The sequence below is a fragment of the Cupressus sempervirens genome, chromosome 3, assembly GCF_028749045.1.
Source record: "Cupressus sempervirens isolate cs-2001-9-10 chromosome 3, ASM2874904v1, whole genome shotgun sequence".
Lineage (NCBI taxonomy): Eukaryota > Viridiplantae > Streptophyta > Pinopsida > Cupressales > Cupressaceae > Cupressus > Cupressus sempervirens.
The window spans coordinates 1062606206-1062623552 of record NC_143120.1 but is presented as its reverse complement, the minus strand read 5'-3'; the positions used below and the strand labels follow the sequence as shown (position 1 = coordinate 1062623552).

The 17347-nt window shown below is 34.2% G+C and overlaps 1 protein-coding gene across 2 annotated transcripts in view; it reads right to left on the bottom strand.

Annotated features, from left to right (window-relative positions):
* PIE1 (SNF2 domain-containing protein / helicase domain-containing protein) overlaps positions 1-17347 on the bottom strand; it is a 58926-nt gene that overhangs the window by 10458 nt on the left and 31121 nt on the right. For both annotated transcript variants that reach the window (XM_089823046.1, XM_089823047.1), the window contains 5 exons: positions 10005-10140; positions 9672-9872; positions 9358-9512; positions 8986-9030; positions 8678-8743 (listed from right to left, as the gene is read on the bottom strand). In XM_089823046.1, coding sequence (XP_089679172.1) covers positions 8678-8743; positions 8986-9030; positions 9358-9512; positions 9672-9872; positions 10005-10140 — 603 coding nt within the window. The remainder of the gene's footprint in view (positions 1-8677; positions 8744-8985; positions 9031-9357; positions 9513-9671; positions 9873-10004; positions 10141-17347) is intronic.

The window sequence follows — 17347 nt, the reverse complement described above, 5'->3', positions numbered from 1 at the left end:
TGATTCATTGATTTGCTCAATTGCTCAATTCTTAATTGAATGAATTTATGATTTTATTTATTATTTAAATAAAAAAATTGGTTGATTGGTCGAAAGCTTGTTTCCTTTATGAATTGATGATAAATTCAAAGATTCTCTCAATGAAATCATTTGCCCATGATATCCATTTCTTGGAGTCACCACCTTTCATTGCTGCCTTTTGACAATAATTATTTATTTCCGAATTGATTGATTGCTTCCTTTTGACATCCTCTTCTAGTCTCTCCCTTCTACCTTAATCCATCAATACTCATAACTCTTCAAATTGTGTCTTTTGATCATTCATTAAACTTCATTGAATATTAATTGTCACACAAAATTATGTATCTTAATTTATTATTATTGTTTATTATTAAATCCCATTTCAAAAAAGAGACATTATAGCAATCAACATGGATTACATCAATCCAAATGCAGACTTGATTGTCAACACACAAATGTAATGGTCATTGAGTGAGATCTCACTAAATTTGGAAAGAGAGACAGAAGTAGCAGAGGCACTAGATCAAGACATACTGGATAAAAACATACTAGAAGAATCATTTGTTCATCATGATGATCAGATTTATCTTCTAGTTTAAAACTGCACAGATTTTAGAAGGAAGAGAAATCAATACATTGTCGCTATAGATGGTTGTTGCACTTTGAAAATTTTGATTCTTGAACATGTATAAGGGTCATGTAGTAACATACATTTCATTTATGAATCATGACAATTTAATGATCACCAAACCCAGATTTCCAAAATAAGGTTCAGATGGAAACATGGCAGAAAAGGGAGCAGGTATAATTAAAAAGAATAATTCATCAATGCAGTATTCTTACTTGCAATACTAAATCCTTCTCTTACATCTTTGAGTGGTAAATGCTTTCAACTATCCCCTCAGTACAACTTACATATATATGCATTTACATTCCAAAACCATCCCACTCCCCAACACTAATTAAATGTTTTAGTTAATTAATACTTCACAACCTCCCATGTTTAAATCAAAATAATGAAGGCAGGAAAATATTACTTGCAACGTACTGGTTAGTTTATGTGATGGACAAAATTAATCTGGGACCTACTGTCTGAATTAAGTTAACCACAAAACAGCAAATAAGTATAGCATTATTTCATTATAATTGAATGAATTAAGCAATAGCACAATGAGTGGGGTTGACCACTTAGTATGTTGGTTAGTGGTGGTGGTGTTGTCCCCACCCAGGTCCAAACCCAGCTGGACCATTGTGATTGTAGGCTTGTGCTTTTGCTGATAAAATTTGCTGGCAGGTCTGGGCCCCAGCTTTGTAATAAGAGGATGAGGTCCCGTTTGTGGCCTCACAGGTTTATTGTTCCAGGTCAAAAGCGCTTCAAGTGGTGCAAGAGGGCATGCTGGGCCAGTGTCACCAATCATACTATAAAGTTTATCAGGCACTTAGTTTTATTTAAAACAAAATACAAAAAAATTAGTAAAATGAGTAAAATCCACATACATGAGCCCTTTTGAATGAGTTAGTCAAGAGAGCACATGTCCAAAATATTGAAGATTATAGCTGTGATAGAGATCTTTACCTCTGATATTTGCCAGAGAAGATTTATGATGATATTTCTGTCATTTATTTGTATCTTTCATATAACCAAGTGAGCATGATGCAGCATTCAAGGTGTGCTAGGTGTCTCACCCTAAATATCAGACAATTTATTATATGAAGAGACATGCAACATGCAAAGAGATATGCATTTGGAAATATGAAGAGTCACCTTTTGAAAATGAAGAGACTTTCAATTATCATATTAAGTCTCTGAATTCTATATATATATATATATATATATATATATATGATTGTTTTGTGTGATAAGTACGGTATTCAGTTAAAAATCATTGTACCCGGATCTCTATTATTTAATAAAAGAGAGATTTGCTTGGGCGTGGCTGGATTTTTGCCCACAAGTTGGAGGGATTTCCAAGGATAAAATGTTGTGTCTTGTTGTTCTTCATTTTGTTTATTGTTGTTTATCTTTATTTATGGGTATATCTTTAACATGGTATTAGAGCCATGTTAGATAACAGCAAATAAGAGAGTTTCTCTTGTTTATTATTGTTCTTTTTGGTTCCTTCTCCTTTATTATCGTGAGTTTCAGTGGGCTTCATTTCATGGCGGTTCTTCGGCATCTGATTTTACTTATCTATTATTGTTCATTGGTAATTATAATGGTGACCTGGCACCCTAAGTATGTTGGCATCATGTATCCTAGCATCGTAATAAAAATTCCTCGCAACGTGTGATTCCATATTACACACTGGCATAGCATTGTGCATATGATTTGTTTGGGTGTGGCTAGGTTTTTCCCCACAAGTTGGAGGGTTTCCCAAAATTAAAAGGCGCGTCTTTATAAGTCTTATTGTTCTTCATTTTGTTTATTGTTGTTTATCTTTATTTATGGGCATATATTTAAAATGCTATTAGAGCCAGGTTATAACAGCAAATTAAGGGAGTTTCTCTTATTTATTATTGTTTTTTTTCGTTCCTTCTCCTTTATTATCGTGAGTTTCAGTGAGCTTCATTTCATGGCGGTTCTTTGGCACCTCTTTTTACTTGTCTATTATTGTTTGTTGGTAATTATAATGGTGACTTGGCACCCTAAGTATGTTGGCATCATGTATCCCAGCATCGTAATAAAAATTCTTCACACCCACACCATGTGATTCCATATTCCACGTTAGCTTGGCATTGTGCATATGCTTATTGCAACAAATTTATTTGTTTGGACTCGTGCAATTTATGAATGACAGTTCATAGGTATTATGGGCAACAGTTCATCAATTGATATTCAGCTTTGTCAGCCTTGTGTTGTTTCTCTATTCCATGGCTGTGATCACTCGCTGATGTGATATACAGGTTTCAAAAGTCAGCAGTGTTACCATGTCTATGTGTTGTGCTTTGCCATTTCTACTCTTCTTCGGTATCACGGTGCTTTTGTTTTCTGGGATTTAGATATATGTATTATATGACTGCTCTCAATCATGTGTGATCATTAGGCAATTTTCTCTGAATCATTAAGACTTCCGCCTCTTTCTTGGTTCATGAAATCAGGTGGTGAATACTTATGTTCAAGCATTTTTGCTAGTCAGAATCTTTTTTTGCCCTTGGAGGTGCAATTTATTGACATTTCTTTCCACTCTCTCTCTCTCTCTCAATTTGATTACTGGCAGAGATATTGTTATATAATTATCATTTTGACTCTGAGATTAATTCTCTGAATGGTTCAGAAGTTAATTATATGCTCTATGTATGAGCAATTCATATGATTTTGTTGAGATTATTTTGAGCATAAAATGGTTGTGTATTGTGAGTTAAAAGAAACATTTTTCTTGGGTCTGATCATTGAGAGATCACTGAATAATTGTTGCCTTCAACAAGGGACAAAGATTTTAGCTGCAAAATTTTGGAGAGATTTTTGGCAGCATTGAAGTTTGAAATCTACAGGAGGTAAGATTAGCATGTATAATCAAATCATGGAGCAGATCTTCAAGTGTGCATACCATTTATTGTCGTGGTCGCATTCAGTTTAGCAGGTGTTATGATCACCGTTTGAATGTCGGTTGGTCTGCGGTTATTGTTCAATATTGTTAGAAGAGATCATTGTGTATTGATCCATATTTCTGTGTATGCTGAGATTAGACTACAAAGAGATTGGTATTCTATTATTTATATCTTTGAATATTGATCATGTATTTTTTGTTATATCACTAAGAATAGTGTACTACAAAGAGATAGGTATTCTATGATTTATATCTTTGAATATTGATCATGAATTTTTTGTTATATAACCAAGAATAGTGCATGCTTTTTAGAATTGACCTCTATATTTATCTTCATGATAGGCTGATTTATGAGTTATTAACTTATTATTAATCTATCTCGGTTACAGGAGAGATCAAGAAGCAATGGGATGATGAGAGATTATATGCAAAAACATGGACTGTTGAAATTAACATTGGGACACTGCTTGCAGTCATGGGACTGAATTGATGATACATATCTTCATTTAGGAGGAAGATCATATACAGGTTGTTATTATGATTAGTTTCGTTGAAGACAGATATATATCATATTCAGAGGGAGACTGTTCAACTTCAGAGGGAGCTTGTCTGACAGAGGGATAATGCCTATTCTTTGCAAGTTTGTGTGGAAGTGTATCTACTAAAGCTCCATGTTTAGTCAACTTGGAATCAGCTCTCGTATTGCGATGATCAAAGCAGTGAAAATGTTGCTCCTGTTGAGAGGGAGTCTCCGTTGCAATATAATCTCAACCATTCTTATAGATGGTGTTAATGAGTTCTTTGTGAAGGAGAAGTTTGCAAGTAGGCATGGTGGAGATGCATTCTTCTATGGGAGAAGTCTGAGGTGAAGGCCCCGATGCCACCCTATGCGAGTAGGCATGATAGAAATGCATTCTTCTCTGAGAGAAGTCTAAAGTGGAAACCCTCATTCCTCCCTTTGCAAATAGGCATGGTGGAAGTCATGTGCGACTCCATGAGATACTCTATGGCGAGAATTTGTTATTGACATTTTTGGTTGCAGCTACGTGTGCATGTCATACTAAAGATTTATCGCTTGCTAAGAGAGAGTGTTGAAAATTATAGCTGCTATAGAGATCGTTACCCTAATATTGCTAGAGAAGAGATTTATGATGGTATTTCCATCATATTTATTTGTATCTTTCTTATAACCAAATGAGCACAATGTGGCATTCAAGCGTGCTAGGTATCTCACCCTAAATATCTGACATTTTATTATATGAAGAGACATGAGACGTGTTTGGAAATATGACGAGACTCCCATTTTGAAAATGAAGAGACTTTTGGTTAGAATATGAAGTCTCTCAATTCAATATATATATATATATATATATATATATATATATATATATATATATATATATATATATATATATATATATATATATATATATATGATTACTTTGTATGATAATGGTATTCAGTTGAAAAGCATTGTACTCTTGACCTCTATTATTTAATTCAAGAGAATTTTTTTCTCGATGTGGTTGGGTTTTCCCCCTCATGTTGGAGAGTTTTCCCAAAATAAATTGTTGTCATATTGTTCTACAATTTGTTTATTGATGTTTATCTTTATTTCTAAGCATATCTTTAACACAAAAGGTTAACTCAGCCAATTGTGTAACGACCACTTTTCCCGAGTCTAAATTAACAACTAGCATACTGGAAGAAATATAGATATTACTTCATTTTCATAGGAAGATGGTTAAATCAGTTTCATTCATATGAAAGAGATTGATGGTTAAAATCAGTTAATCAAAATTTCTTAACTAAGAAATTAAAACACCATCAATGAATTTACTATACAAATTAAAATCCACATACCATGGAATTTGAACCGAGAAATCATTGTAGGGATGTTTCTGCAATCACCCAAATTAGTCCACAAATACTACTATAACAATCTCATATAACGACTTCCATCAATACTACTATATCGAAATCAAATGATGATTACCATTAAATACCACTATTTAAAATTAAGGCATCACATACCACTGTATCAATTAGGGCATCGATTACAATTGGATTATTTAGGACTTCGGATACCACTGTATCATTTAGGGCATCAAATACCACGATATCAATTAGGGCTTCTGATACCACTGTATCATTTCTTTCCTTTCGATTGCTTAACTGTGGCAATATCATAAGATTAAAAGATATGCCCATATTTATTATTCGTATAAATGAAAGACTGAAATAACAATCCATCAGATAAATCTTTCTTTCGCAACTAACTGTAACGATGATATAACTCAATTAATCTTGCCTTAGTCTTGCATATACATCATAAAAGTAAAAATACCTATTCCGACAAACAATTGAATGTATAGTTAATCTTTGCCTATTGTACGTCCGACAACTTGGAAGAGGTGAAACTTTGTCAAGGGCTTAACCACCCAACCTCGGACCCTAACTTATCCCTACACAATCTCTATCGAGAAAGGCCCTCCCTACCCTAAATAGACAGGAGACACCTTGTCATCCACTGAGTATCCCGGTATCTAAAAATTTGTATTAAAAATGATAATAAACATTGTTATGTTATATCTGATTCTATTTCACATTATTGTATATTCCTATTTCTCAGTACAACCGATTTGTCTTGTTGATTCTCAACTATTTCATAATTAGCATATATTCCAGCTTATCACAATCTGTGATTACATGATTATGTTCTTTAAAGATTTCAGAATTGATTGTTTAGTAGTAATGTCCAATGACATAATGATTATGGATCCATACTTTGGTTACTTGGTTATCTCTTGCCATGAACAAGGCTAAATTAAAGAAGTTCAATTAGTAAATTCAAACAAGATATCAATTAATGGCAATTGATTGCTTCTAGCATTTCACATTTCCATGTTTTAAAACTTACAAAAATTCTCTGTATTTTAGGTTCCATTGGTTTAATACTTTATGATTCCAAGACTTGGTACTTTACTATGGATCATAACAAGGTTTTCCTGTGATTGTTCAAGATTGATTATATCTTGCAATTCTATTGTTATGGAAATAGGAAAGCTTAGCTGATTATGAAGAAATAAATTTAACAATATGGAAAGACTGATCATTCACATGACCTAGTATACTATATAGAGTTGCCTGAACTTTGCTTGACACTAGATATCTGCCCTTCTTCAATCGATCTTTCAAAGTATAAAGGCGGCTTCAACCTCAGAAGAAAGAAATACATACGGTAGCATATACAAAGATATTAACACTTATACAATAAATAAAATCTGATGTATCTTCTTAATAGGTCTGAAGCCTTGCAATCGATTGGGAATCTGCCCTCTTTAAAACACTACAGACTTATCCAAGTGTAGACTACTTATTTCTCAATGGCCCGAGTTCATATGGCAGAGATTCTGCTTGAAAATGGAAGTTTACACTGGAATGAAAGGGGATTACAGTACACAGAATTGTGTGAAGTCGGGTGATGTGGGTGGCAGACAGAAAGTAAAGGAAAACATAGCCGAGTGTGCAAGATATATCTGGTCCGACTCCTCTCACGGCTTCCATATAAAGAAGCAAGCCGTGACTTCTTGGCTTCCAGAACTCAAGAGATTATTTGCCCATTCAAAACACCAAGCATTTTAAATCGATTACAAAAGAAAGGAAATTAAAAAGTAGGAAGAAAGAGTTGGAAAGATTATAATTTGATTATTGCTAATTTATCATGCCAAATGTTAATCAGTTAAAAGCAAAAGAATATTAAAACGGAAAAATAAAGTTGGAAGATTATAGTTCGAATATTATTATTATTTTATATTTATATAAATACAAGTAATATATTAATGAGGTGACATCAATTTATTATATTAATGAGGTGACATCAATTTATTAAATTATCATTTCATTTTTATATCTATATGTACGTATATAAATATTTATTATAATAATATGATGAAAGATCATTTAAAATTCTTTGAGGTACGTTTTATATTTTAACTCAATTATTTATGTTTCTCAAATTATTTATTTAAATAGCTCATGCGGGTCCCACAGATGTATCCTATTTCAAGTCGCTAGGTCCTCAACCCATTTGTCCAGTGATGGTGATGCTCCTGCCTAATTCTTTTCTGACAATGCTTCCACCCTTTCGACGTGCTTCCTACAAGGAAATTCTCCACAGTTAAATTATATTATCATAATAAATTATTTAATCATAAATAATCATAACGGTTAACCATCTTTTCAATTCCATGAATTCGTGATAAATGATCAACTAGCATGTTATCTTCACTTGAAATTATAACGACTATCTTACCATTTCACAAAATTATAACCAATTTAACTGTCAACTAACTTCATGTAAACTTCAACGGCTATATTTTAAATTAGGTCAAAAATTGGGATGTAACAAATTGGGATGTAACAAACCCTAGATTAGATAGATGAAGCACATAACTTACATCAATCAAAAAGTGAAGAAAGGGTGATCACAATTAATGAACTCAAATCAAGGATTACACATTTTATTACTAGCCACCTATGTGAAATCTTAAATATCCTATCATCCTAAGTAAAGTTAACAAATAGATAAACTGTTACACTAAGGATATGGTACTATCTTAAGACCAACTCTTCCATGCTTCGACATACTATTGTTTTATATCTAAATGTGGTAGGTTCATTTGCCTAAAAGAAAATATTAAATGCATAATTCATTACAAATTGTTATTGTTATTCATATTCTAACAGTAAGCAGTAAATTCACAATTTGATAATTCATATCTTCTAATCCAGTAGAACTAAAACCAGCCTGCGTACATTGCATCATCACATAAATGCTGATACCACATACCATTATCTTCTAACAAAAATGCTGATACCACATACCATTATCTTCCACATAAATAATGAAAGCATTTCTAAGAACTTTATTTTATTGTGTGGGTTTAGGAGCTTGATTTGCTGAACTGTTGGTAAATAGACTTGCCATAGCTACAGACATGATAGAAGCAGTGTTACTGTTTGACTATACAAATTTTGGGACAAGTTTTCTGAAGATTCTGAAACTGAAGCAAGATATCCAATTAAGGCTAAAGTGTCCATCTCACCTCTGTCGTGTCATTGCCTTCTTTTCTAGCCAACTCCTCCTCTTCAAGCAAAGTAGCTTCATCATCCTGCAAGCACAGCAAAATCAATCTTTTTCTTTCCAGTCATTCTCCTTTACGTGTCACTTAAAGGAAAATGCTACACTGACAAGATGCATGTGGTTTAAAAACCGTCAAATCTATAACATTGAAATTCAACATAAAGAATCGTATAGACAAGAAGAGAAGAATCTGATAGGGCATACCAGTTAAGAGTTGTACCAGCCGCAAAAACAAAATTTAAACTGTAAAGGCTTAGGAGTGAACAATACCTCTTCTTCTCCTGCAAGAGCGCCAGTGATATACTCCCCATCATCCTGCAGCAGACATGCTTATCTTAGTCAATCTGCCAGTAACAGGCGAGTTTGTATTGATGGGAGACCACGCTGGCCTAGGCTTCATCTCAATCAAAAAGCCTGCAAGAGACAAAATGACTAAACTTACTAAACCACACCTCATCTAAATGCAAGCATTCCCTTGAGTCCTTGTGTTTTGACTCAAGACTTGGCAAATGACAGAATCGGACTTTGATGGATTTGAACAGGGCAGTGGGCTTCATGATGGGGCATAGACACCTTATGCACTAAATGCTACAATCACACTAAATTAAAAACAGTTATGATTTTAGAGTATCAGGCTCTTACCGTTTCATTTCCGGAGTCTGGTGTAACTGTATCCTCCATAGCTGTCCTTTGTCTACTTGTAAAACTTCTGACCTTCAAATTCTGGTCAGTGGGAGTCATATCTTGCACAACATCAGAAGCAGGCAATAAAGCTCCAGAGAGACTACTTTTATCACCTGAAAAAATTGAGTAGTTTTCCATGAGATTTCAAAGCACTTTAATAGCAAGGATTTAAATCTTCCCACCACTATACTGATCTATAAAAAATGCTCAAAATTTGACATCAACATGAATGGTGAAATCAGAACTCCTTTTTTCTAACGGAAGGGTGTTACCTAGCTCATTATTTTGATGATGCTCATTAGTAGTCTCCTCTCCTGGAGATTGAAACTTTGTGTTATGAATACCTTCTTCATTACTTTCCTCTGTAAAGTCAATGTGTTTTGTTACTGTTTCAGGATTTGAAGTATTATCCTCAATATCTGGTTCATGTTCTTCAGTATCATTTTCAGAATGATGCTCTGCACTCTCACTACCTGTACAATATTTAGTTCAATTAGCAACAGACACTTCCATAATTCAAACAACTGCTTCATAAAGAAAATGGACAAACAAAGATCAGCAAATTCCCATATGTCACCTATCATGATTATAAAAAAGGATCTCACCTTCATCTTGTCTGTAACGTTTAAGAAGCTCCTCTAATGGTAAATCACTTTCATCTTGAAGAGCTGAAAGTTCTGCTCTTCGCTCATCTTCAGTTATCAGTGCTTCGTCAGCTTCCAATGTTTCTTCATCATCTTCCTGCCATTGTAAAATATTAGTTTTACTTAGAGGATCCAAGCAGAATATGATTGGACAGAACAAATATGGCTCCAAAAATGCAAGTAATTTGTAGCCACTGTTAAAAAATGCTGCTAAATTCTTCTCTACGAGGAAAAGAAATGAGAAATGCAAATCAAATCTCCACATGTCTACTCTAATTATTACTAATACGGCAACACTTCATACATCCTACAGAAAAACACCCAATGGATGTCTGGCAACAGTATTAACTTACATATGCTCTTGAAAAAGTGATAAAACTGGAAAATGTGTGAAATACCTTATTTGAATAGTTGTAAAAAGCCAAAAAAGCCCAGAATTAGTTCCGCTTATGGTTGATTATAGTCTTGATCGACAATTGATATGCAATCACTTAAAGAAGTCAACAAAAGAATTGATGAAATAACAAGCTTCAAATCAGTGACTATAAATTGGACCTGGAACCTTAGAAGGCTGGATCCTGCTTCACACACATTGGTGAAGACAAATAAGGACAACTTGCTATATAACCAAGTTAATCAAAATCGGGTAGGAGTATAAGGGTAAACTACATTGGTATGGTAAATTTGGGGTCTGGGTAAACGATGGCTGATTATAGTCTTGATCGGCAATTGATATGCAATCACATAAACAAGTCAACAAAAGAATTGATTGAATAACAAGCTTAAAATCAGTGAAGTTAACAAACACTGAGAAATTGGACCTGGAACTTAAGAAAACATGTTATAGCTTAAAGCAGAAACTTAGAACGCTGGATCCTGCTTCACACACATTGGTAAAGACAAGTAAGGACGACTTGCTATATAACCAAGTTAATCAAAATCGGGTAGGGGTACGAGGATGCACTACAATGGTATGGCAAATTTGGGGACTAGCTAAACGATGGCTATGTATGTACAAAAATATATTTTAAAAGTCCATAAAAACATATCATATATGATGAGCTAAGTTACCAAATCATCAGAATTATGTACCTATTCCAACAGTATGTCTAAAAATTGGGTCCAACTTGAAATCCAGGCAGAATCAAACCGGGTTTGATTTTTTGGTTTCTGAAACATACCGGAACTTCTTTGGCCAAATCTCAAAATGATTTCATTTGCTTATATGAAAATTTCAATATTTTTTTACTTCTGGAATGCTGTCACCAAATCATCAGAATTATGTGCATATTCCAACAGTATGTCTAAAAATTGGGTCCAACTTGAAATCCAAGCAGAATCAAACTAGGTTTGATATTTTGGTTTCTTAAACATACCGGAACTTCTTTGCCCTAATCTCAAAATGATTTCATCTGCTTATGAAAATTTCAATATTTTTTTACTTCTGGAATGCTGAAACCTAACTCTAACATGATTCCTAACCCTAGCCATAACATTTTATTTTGGTAGTTTATTTTATACTTTATGATTTCATAATACATTATTTTGCTAATTTTAGAATATAATGATCTGATATATATTTATTAATTTAATTTTTTATAGTAAATGTTTAATGAATTCATCACTAGTGTATTGGTTAAGCAGTGGTTGTGTTGTTATACCCGCCAAGGTTCAAACCCTTGCCTGGGCCTTTGTGATCGCAGATTTGTGCTTTTGATGATCCAATGTGCTTGCAGGTTTAAGCATCAGATTTGTTAACAGGGGATGGGGTGGTCCATTTGTGGCCTCACTGGTTCATAGCTCTGGGTCAAAAGCATTCCATGCGGGGCCGGAAAAAGGTCGTTTCAGCATCATCAGTCATGTTAAGAAGTTGTTTATTCTATAATGATAACTCAATATTGTTTATTGATTTGGCAACAAAGAAAATATACAAAACTGCCATAAATATTACAAATTTCAATAACAAAATCTAAAGTCAGCTCAATTTGTCAAAATTGAGTAGATGGATTCATAATCAACATCACATAGATCATCATCAAGATTCAAGACCAATATCATCATCATCATTGGCATTGGATGATGTCAGAAGATAAGAACCGTGTGCAACCTAAACACCACACAGTAGAAGTATGCTAACTATTTGTCTCCTAAAAAGATAAAGATTGTTTGGTAAAAGTCTAAAAGATACATCCAAGTTAGTATTCTATGGATCAGCATGGCACAATTTTGTTGCACATTCCTTGTATTCCCAATACTGTGTAAAAAGTCACATTGTAATGCAAATAAACTAGTCCCTTTAGTTTACTCATGTTAATGCCATGGTGTCATGTTGAGATGGTTAAGATGTCATGTTGTTCTTGCCATTAAGGTCCAAATCCCATTGGGGATGAGGTCCCCCATTTCCGGCCTCACTAGTTCATAGCTCTGGATAAAAGCTTTTACCCCTCTTTAAAAGAATTGTACTCGTGCCAATCAATTACATTTAATAAAATAGATTAAATAAAATCATTAAGGTAAACTGAACAAATTATTGAGGCAAGTTAAGTTTATAAAATTGTCAATAGCAATTTTTTAAATTAAAAAAACAAATATAAAGAGCGCTATAAAAAATTTAAAAATTGAAATAAAAGTTGCTTGCATAAGGGTGGAGGAGTGGGAAAGCATCACTGTTGAGGTACCACCAAAAGTGAGCATTTTTCCTATACTTGTTACAGAGCAGAAAAGATTTGACTGGTTAAGGCTACAAAATTAGTAAACTCATTTCATAACCAAACTAACCCTGTTAGGATTGAGGAGTTTAGTAATTTCTTGTACCCTTTGCTATTTTTTCTATTAATCTCATTAATGAGATATTTTATTATTTGGGAGTCAACGCAAACACAAGAAAATGTACTTGCATTTAGTTGATGACTTACTCTCTAAAACATGGCCTATCCATGTCAATAAAGCAAATCATACTCTTGATGGGCTCAATGAAGCTAAACCTATATTCAACACAATCCCACCAAGTGTCATTTAGGATTAACTATTTTTTATTGTTACTCTCTTGAGTGTTGTTGAATCGCCTCTGTACAAACGAACTTCAATTGATGACCATTTTATAAGATGCCTCTTATACCTTCATAAGTCATCTCAATACAATTGTCTTGGATGAAAATCAAATCTCAACAACCATTTGAAAATAAAAACTAATTAATAACAAAACAGAGCAAAATCAAAGTTCATAAAAAACAATTGTATTGATTTAATAACAATGAACACAACTAGCAAGAAATCTAGAGACATGATTGTAGTTCTCATCCCCAATCAGTTTTCAATTTTATAGTCTCACACCTTGAATTTAGCCTTATAACGAAAACAGGTCATCAAATCCTCACAATTGATAGTGTAGTTATCAGAATATAAAAGCATACACATCACAAAGGACTGAAACCCAAAATTAATTGTATTCATTTAGCATATCATACAAACCCTTATATCACTTTACGCATTCATAGTATATGAACTTTTCCATCTATTTTACAATATATTTATATCTACAAGATGGGACCTAACCCAGAAATAGTATCCCTAGACTATGTGCTATGTTCTAATTCTTGTACTTCGCAGTCTTGACACGGTAAGATGTAATATGATCTCCAAATGTCAAACCTGTAAGTTCCTTGCCTACATCATACCCACCTCTAAACTTTACTTGTCCTCAAGTCAACCATTGCTAGAAGTGTATCCTTGTATATCTCCTGGCAGCTCTAAATATTATGTTCTTGTTGATTTGCGTACCCTTGTGTTTAGTTGATGTGGATTAGGAGCTACAACAGTTGTTATGGTTCCAAAATAGAGGTGGCTATTTGGAGGGTTTGGGAGAAATATTGTACATCTGGAAGTTTTGATCCATTGCATATCAAAACTTATCTTGTGCTTAAAATCCTATTGGTATTTGTAAGCCTTCCATAGGTTTGTTGTTATTCATTCTTTTTTAGTTTAATGTTTTCTCAGGTATGTACTTCTAAGTTAAAAGTACACAAAAGCTACAAATACCCCCATCATACGAGGGAGTTGCCCCTCTCAAACGCAAAGGAAGATCGCAATTTGATTGCAATTAATCCAACTGTTGGCAGGGTTGTCACTGCTCACAAGGAAAACAAGGTCAATTTCAAAGAACCAATTCCAATGATCAATTTGTTTACCACCACAAATGTTACTATTAAATTATCTTTAAAATAAAAACTCTTAGACCTATTGTAACCTAGTCAAACATCAACCATTAAACGTAGGACTCTATCTTTTTGTACAATTGGCCCTTTTTTTTTTTTTTTCGGGGGGGGGGGGTGTTTTGTTGTAATCAGCTCTAGCTCCAATTTTCATAGGTTCCTTTCATATTTTGCTTGATACGTGACAAGTTAGGTGCCAAGTGTTGGCTATTTCCTTGCCTTTTATGTCTCCAGTTTTGGAAGTTTCTGGAATCTCCTACAAAGTCACAACACTTAATAATAGTTGCTTGCTACTTTTTCAAGAGTCGCAACCTTACATAATAGAAATGTCACAACACATAATTCCTCTTATGTAAGGTTGCGACTCTTGAATAAGAAGAAACAAAAAGGGTTGACTAAGGATGGAGCCAAATGGACCAAGCAAAGAGGAAGGTAAGAAAGGTATATTTATGGATTATATTTGTTTAATTATAGTTATAAATTTATTTATATTAATGAATCATACTTGTGGATAATTTATGCATATACATATGTATATGTAAAGGTGGAATTTGAAATGGATAACACACATGACTTAATGATTTAAGATAAAGAGTCACTTTCAAGGGAAGAGAGTGATCTTAATATAGTTAGTTGTTTAAGATCTTGAGAAGACAGTGATCTTAATAGCTTAAGATCAAGAGAGTCCCGGTAGGAAGAGAGTGATCTTAATTCAATTATAAGGCCAAAATATTCCATTGATGTTAACATATGCATTGGTTATGAAGGCCCTGAATAGAGAATGTCTCTTCCAGGGAAGGACCTTAAAGGGAGCACTCCATAAAAGATGGAGAAATAACCGAGGACCTAAGGATCCTCAAGAGGGTTATCGATCCTAATATGGAGACATCTTCCAGGTTGGGGTTAGGATAGAGGGTAGAATAGTATAGTTAGATTTATTTAGTTCAATTTCTAACATTTAATATCCAAGGTATAACTTGTCCCAAACTAACCCTAATAGTGGGGACATTACAACATATTCCTATTTGTCAATGAATGCTGTCAAATAAAAATATCCCCCAACTACCTCAAAATGCATGGGCGCAATTTTGCCTAAGCAATGGAATGTGGAAAAAAAATCCTCAAAAGAGTTATTTCATGTGGATCAAGGAAAGATTAATGATGAAATAATCTATGATATCCTCAAAAACGCACTATTAGCACATTCCATTTTGGTAATAAATTGGTCTACAAATCAAAAGATCATCATCAACTACAAGGTGTGATTTCCTTACAATCGGGAAAGGATTAACAAATAAAATTCTTGGATGTGCATAAAGTGTGTCATGGGCACATATTTTATCGAATAGAAAACCCTTTTTCAAGTTTCATATTACTTAACACTAGACAATTAAGGAGAATGGATAAACATAGTGGTTTTCATGAGATCTCAAGGCACACTAATAGTAAGCAGTAAGAAATAATTTTATTTTTTTTCGGGGGTGGGGTGAGTGAGTTATCCAACAATTAAAACATTTATCTTCATTAAAGAAACTTAACCACAACCAAAGTAAACTACAACCATAATAAAGTGCACATAGACAATTACCCCAATGGGAATGATGCCCACAAGATGATGTACTAATATAAATATTCCTTGTTAGAGGATGGACCCTGTTAGGAGTCTATTATAACATTTAGTACAATGAGTCCCTGTTAGGAGACTTTGAATCCCTATTAGGAGATTCCAACCCTGTTAGGACTTGTGGTATAATGTATGCCAGAAGAGCCCACTGCCCAAACATGCAATTTCAACTACAAGAAGAGCTCGCTACTCAAATAAGTGGCATGCAATTTCAACTAAAAGAAGAGCTCACTACTCAAACAAGTAATTAACTGTTATCTTTTTCTTTCCTTTGTTCTTTTCTCTATCTTGTCAACCAGACCAATCACTATCAAACCTTGTAAACCAGGTCACGAACCTTCAATCCACTACTCAAATAAGTGGCATGCAATTTCAACTACAAGAAGAGCTCACTACTCAAACAAGTAATTAACTGTTATCTTTTTCTTTCCTTTGTTCTTTTCTCTGTCCTGTTAACCTGACCAATCACTATCAAACCTTGTAAACCATGTCACGAACCTTGGATCCAAATACCAAACCTCGGATCACTCAGCAAAACCTCGGCAATGAAGTTTCTTTCACTTCCGCACTGCTCTGCTCAACTTCACATTCTGCACTCTCTACTACTTATCATCAATTCACATTACATTCCTTCGATCACATCTTCTCATACCATGATAAAGGAAAATGTTCTTCCTTTATACCAAGTCCATAAAACAATTCCCTGAGCCCACTGCCCAAACATGCAATTTCAGCTACAAGAAGAGCTTACTACTCAAACAAGTAACTAGCTGTTATCTTTTTCTTTCCTTTGTTCTTTCCTCTGTCCTGTCAACCGGACCAATCACTGTTAGAGCTTGTAAACCAGATCACGAACCTTGGATCCAAATACCAAACCTCGGCTCACTCAGCAAAACCTCGACAATGAAGTTCCTTTCACTTCCGCATTACTCTGCTCAACTTCGCATTTTGCACTCCCTACTGCTTATCATCAATTCACATTACATTCCTTCGATCACATCTTCTCATACCATGATAAAGGAAAATGTTCTTCCATTATACCGAGTCCATAAAACAATTCCCTGAGTCGGTTGTTAGACCACCTCAATTAATTATTATAGGACCACATTACGAACACATTACACTTAGCGATAATCTTAATCTTTCGCCTCATAACTTGAATAACTTTTCGTACACGCAATATTATGACGAGCGAGCTTAGCCACATCATCCTCAGCATGGTCTTCTTCATGTCCTCAAACTCGATCCTCAAGACATCAACTCTGCTAAGAGATATAACAAGTTTACCAGAACATACCTTTGTAAACTCTATCTCAAAACAAACATCACCAAAACTTACATAACTTCTTCTAGGCTTTTCCTTTTTGCTTCCAACGTTCACTGCATATACCAGATACTCAGAAGTATCTCCCATAACCTCAGGTGGTTAGAATGCTCAACTAGTCGTCCATACCAACTTGATCTTCCCG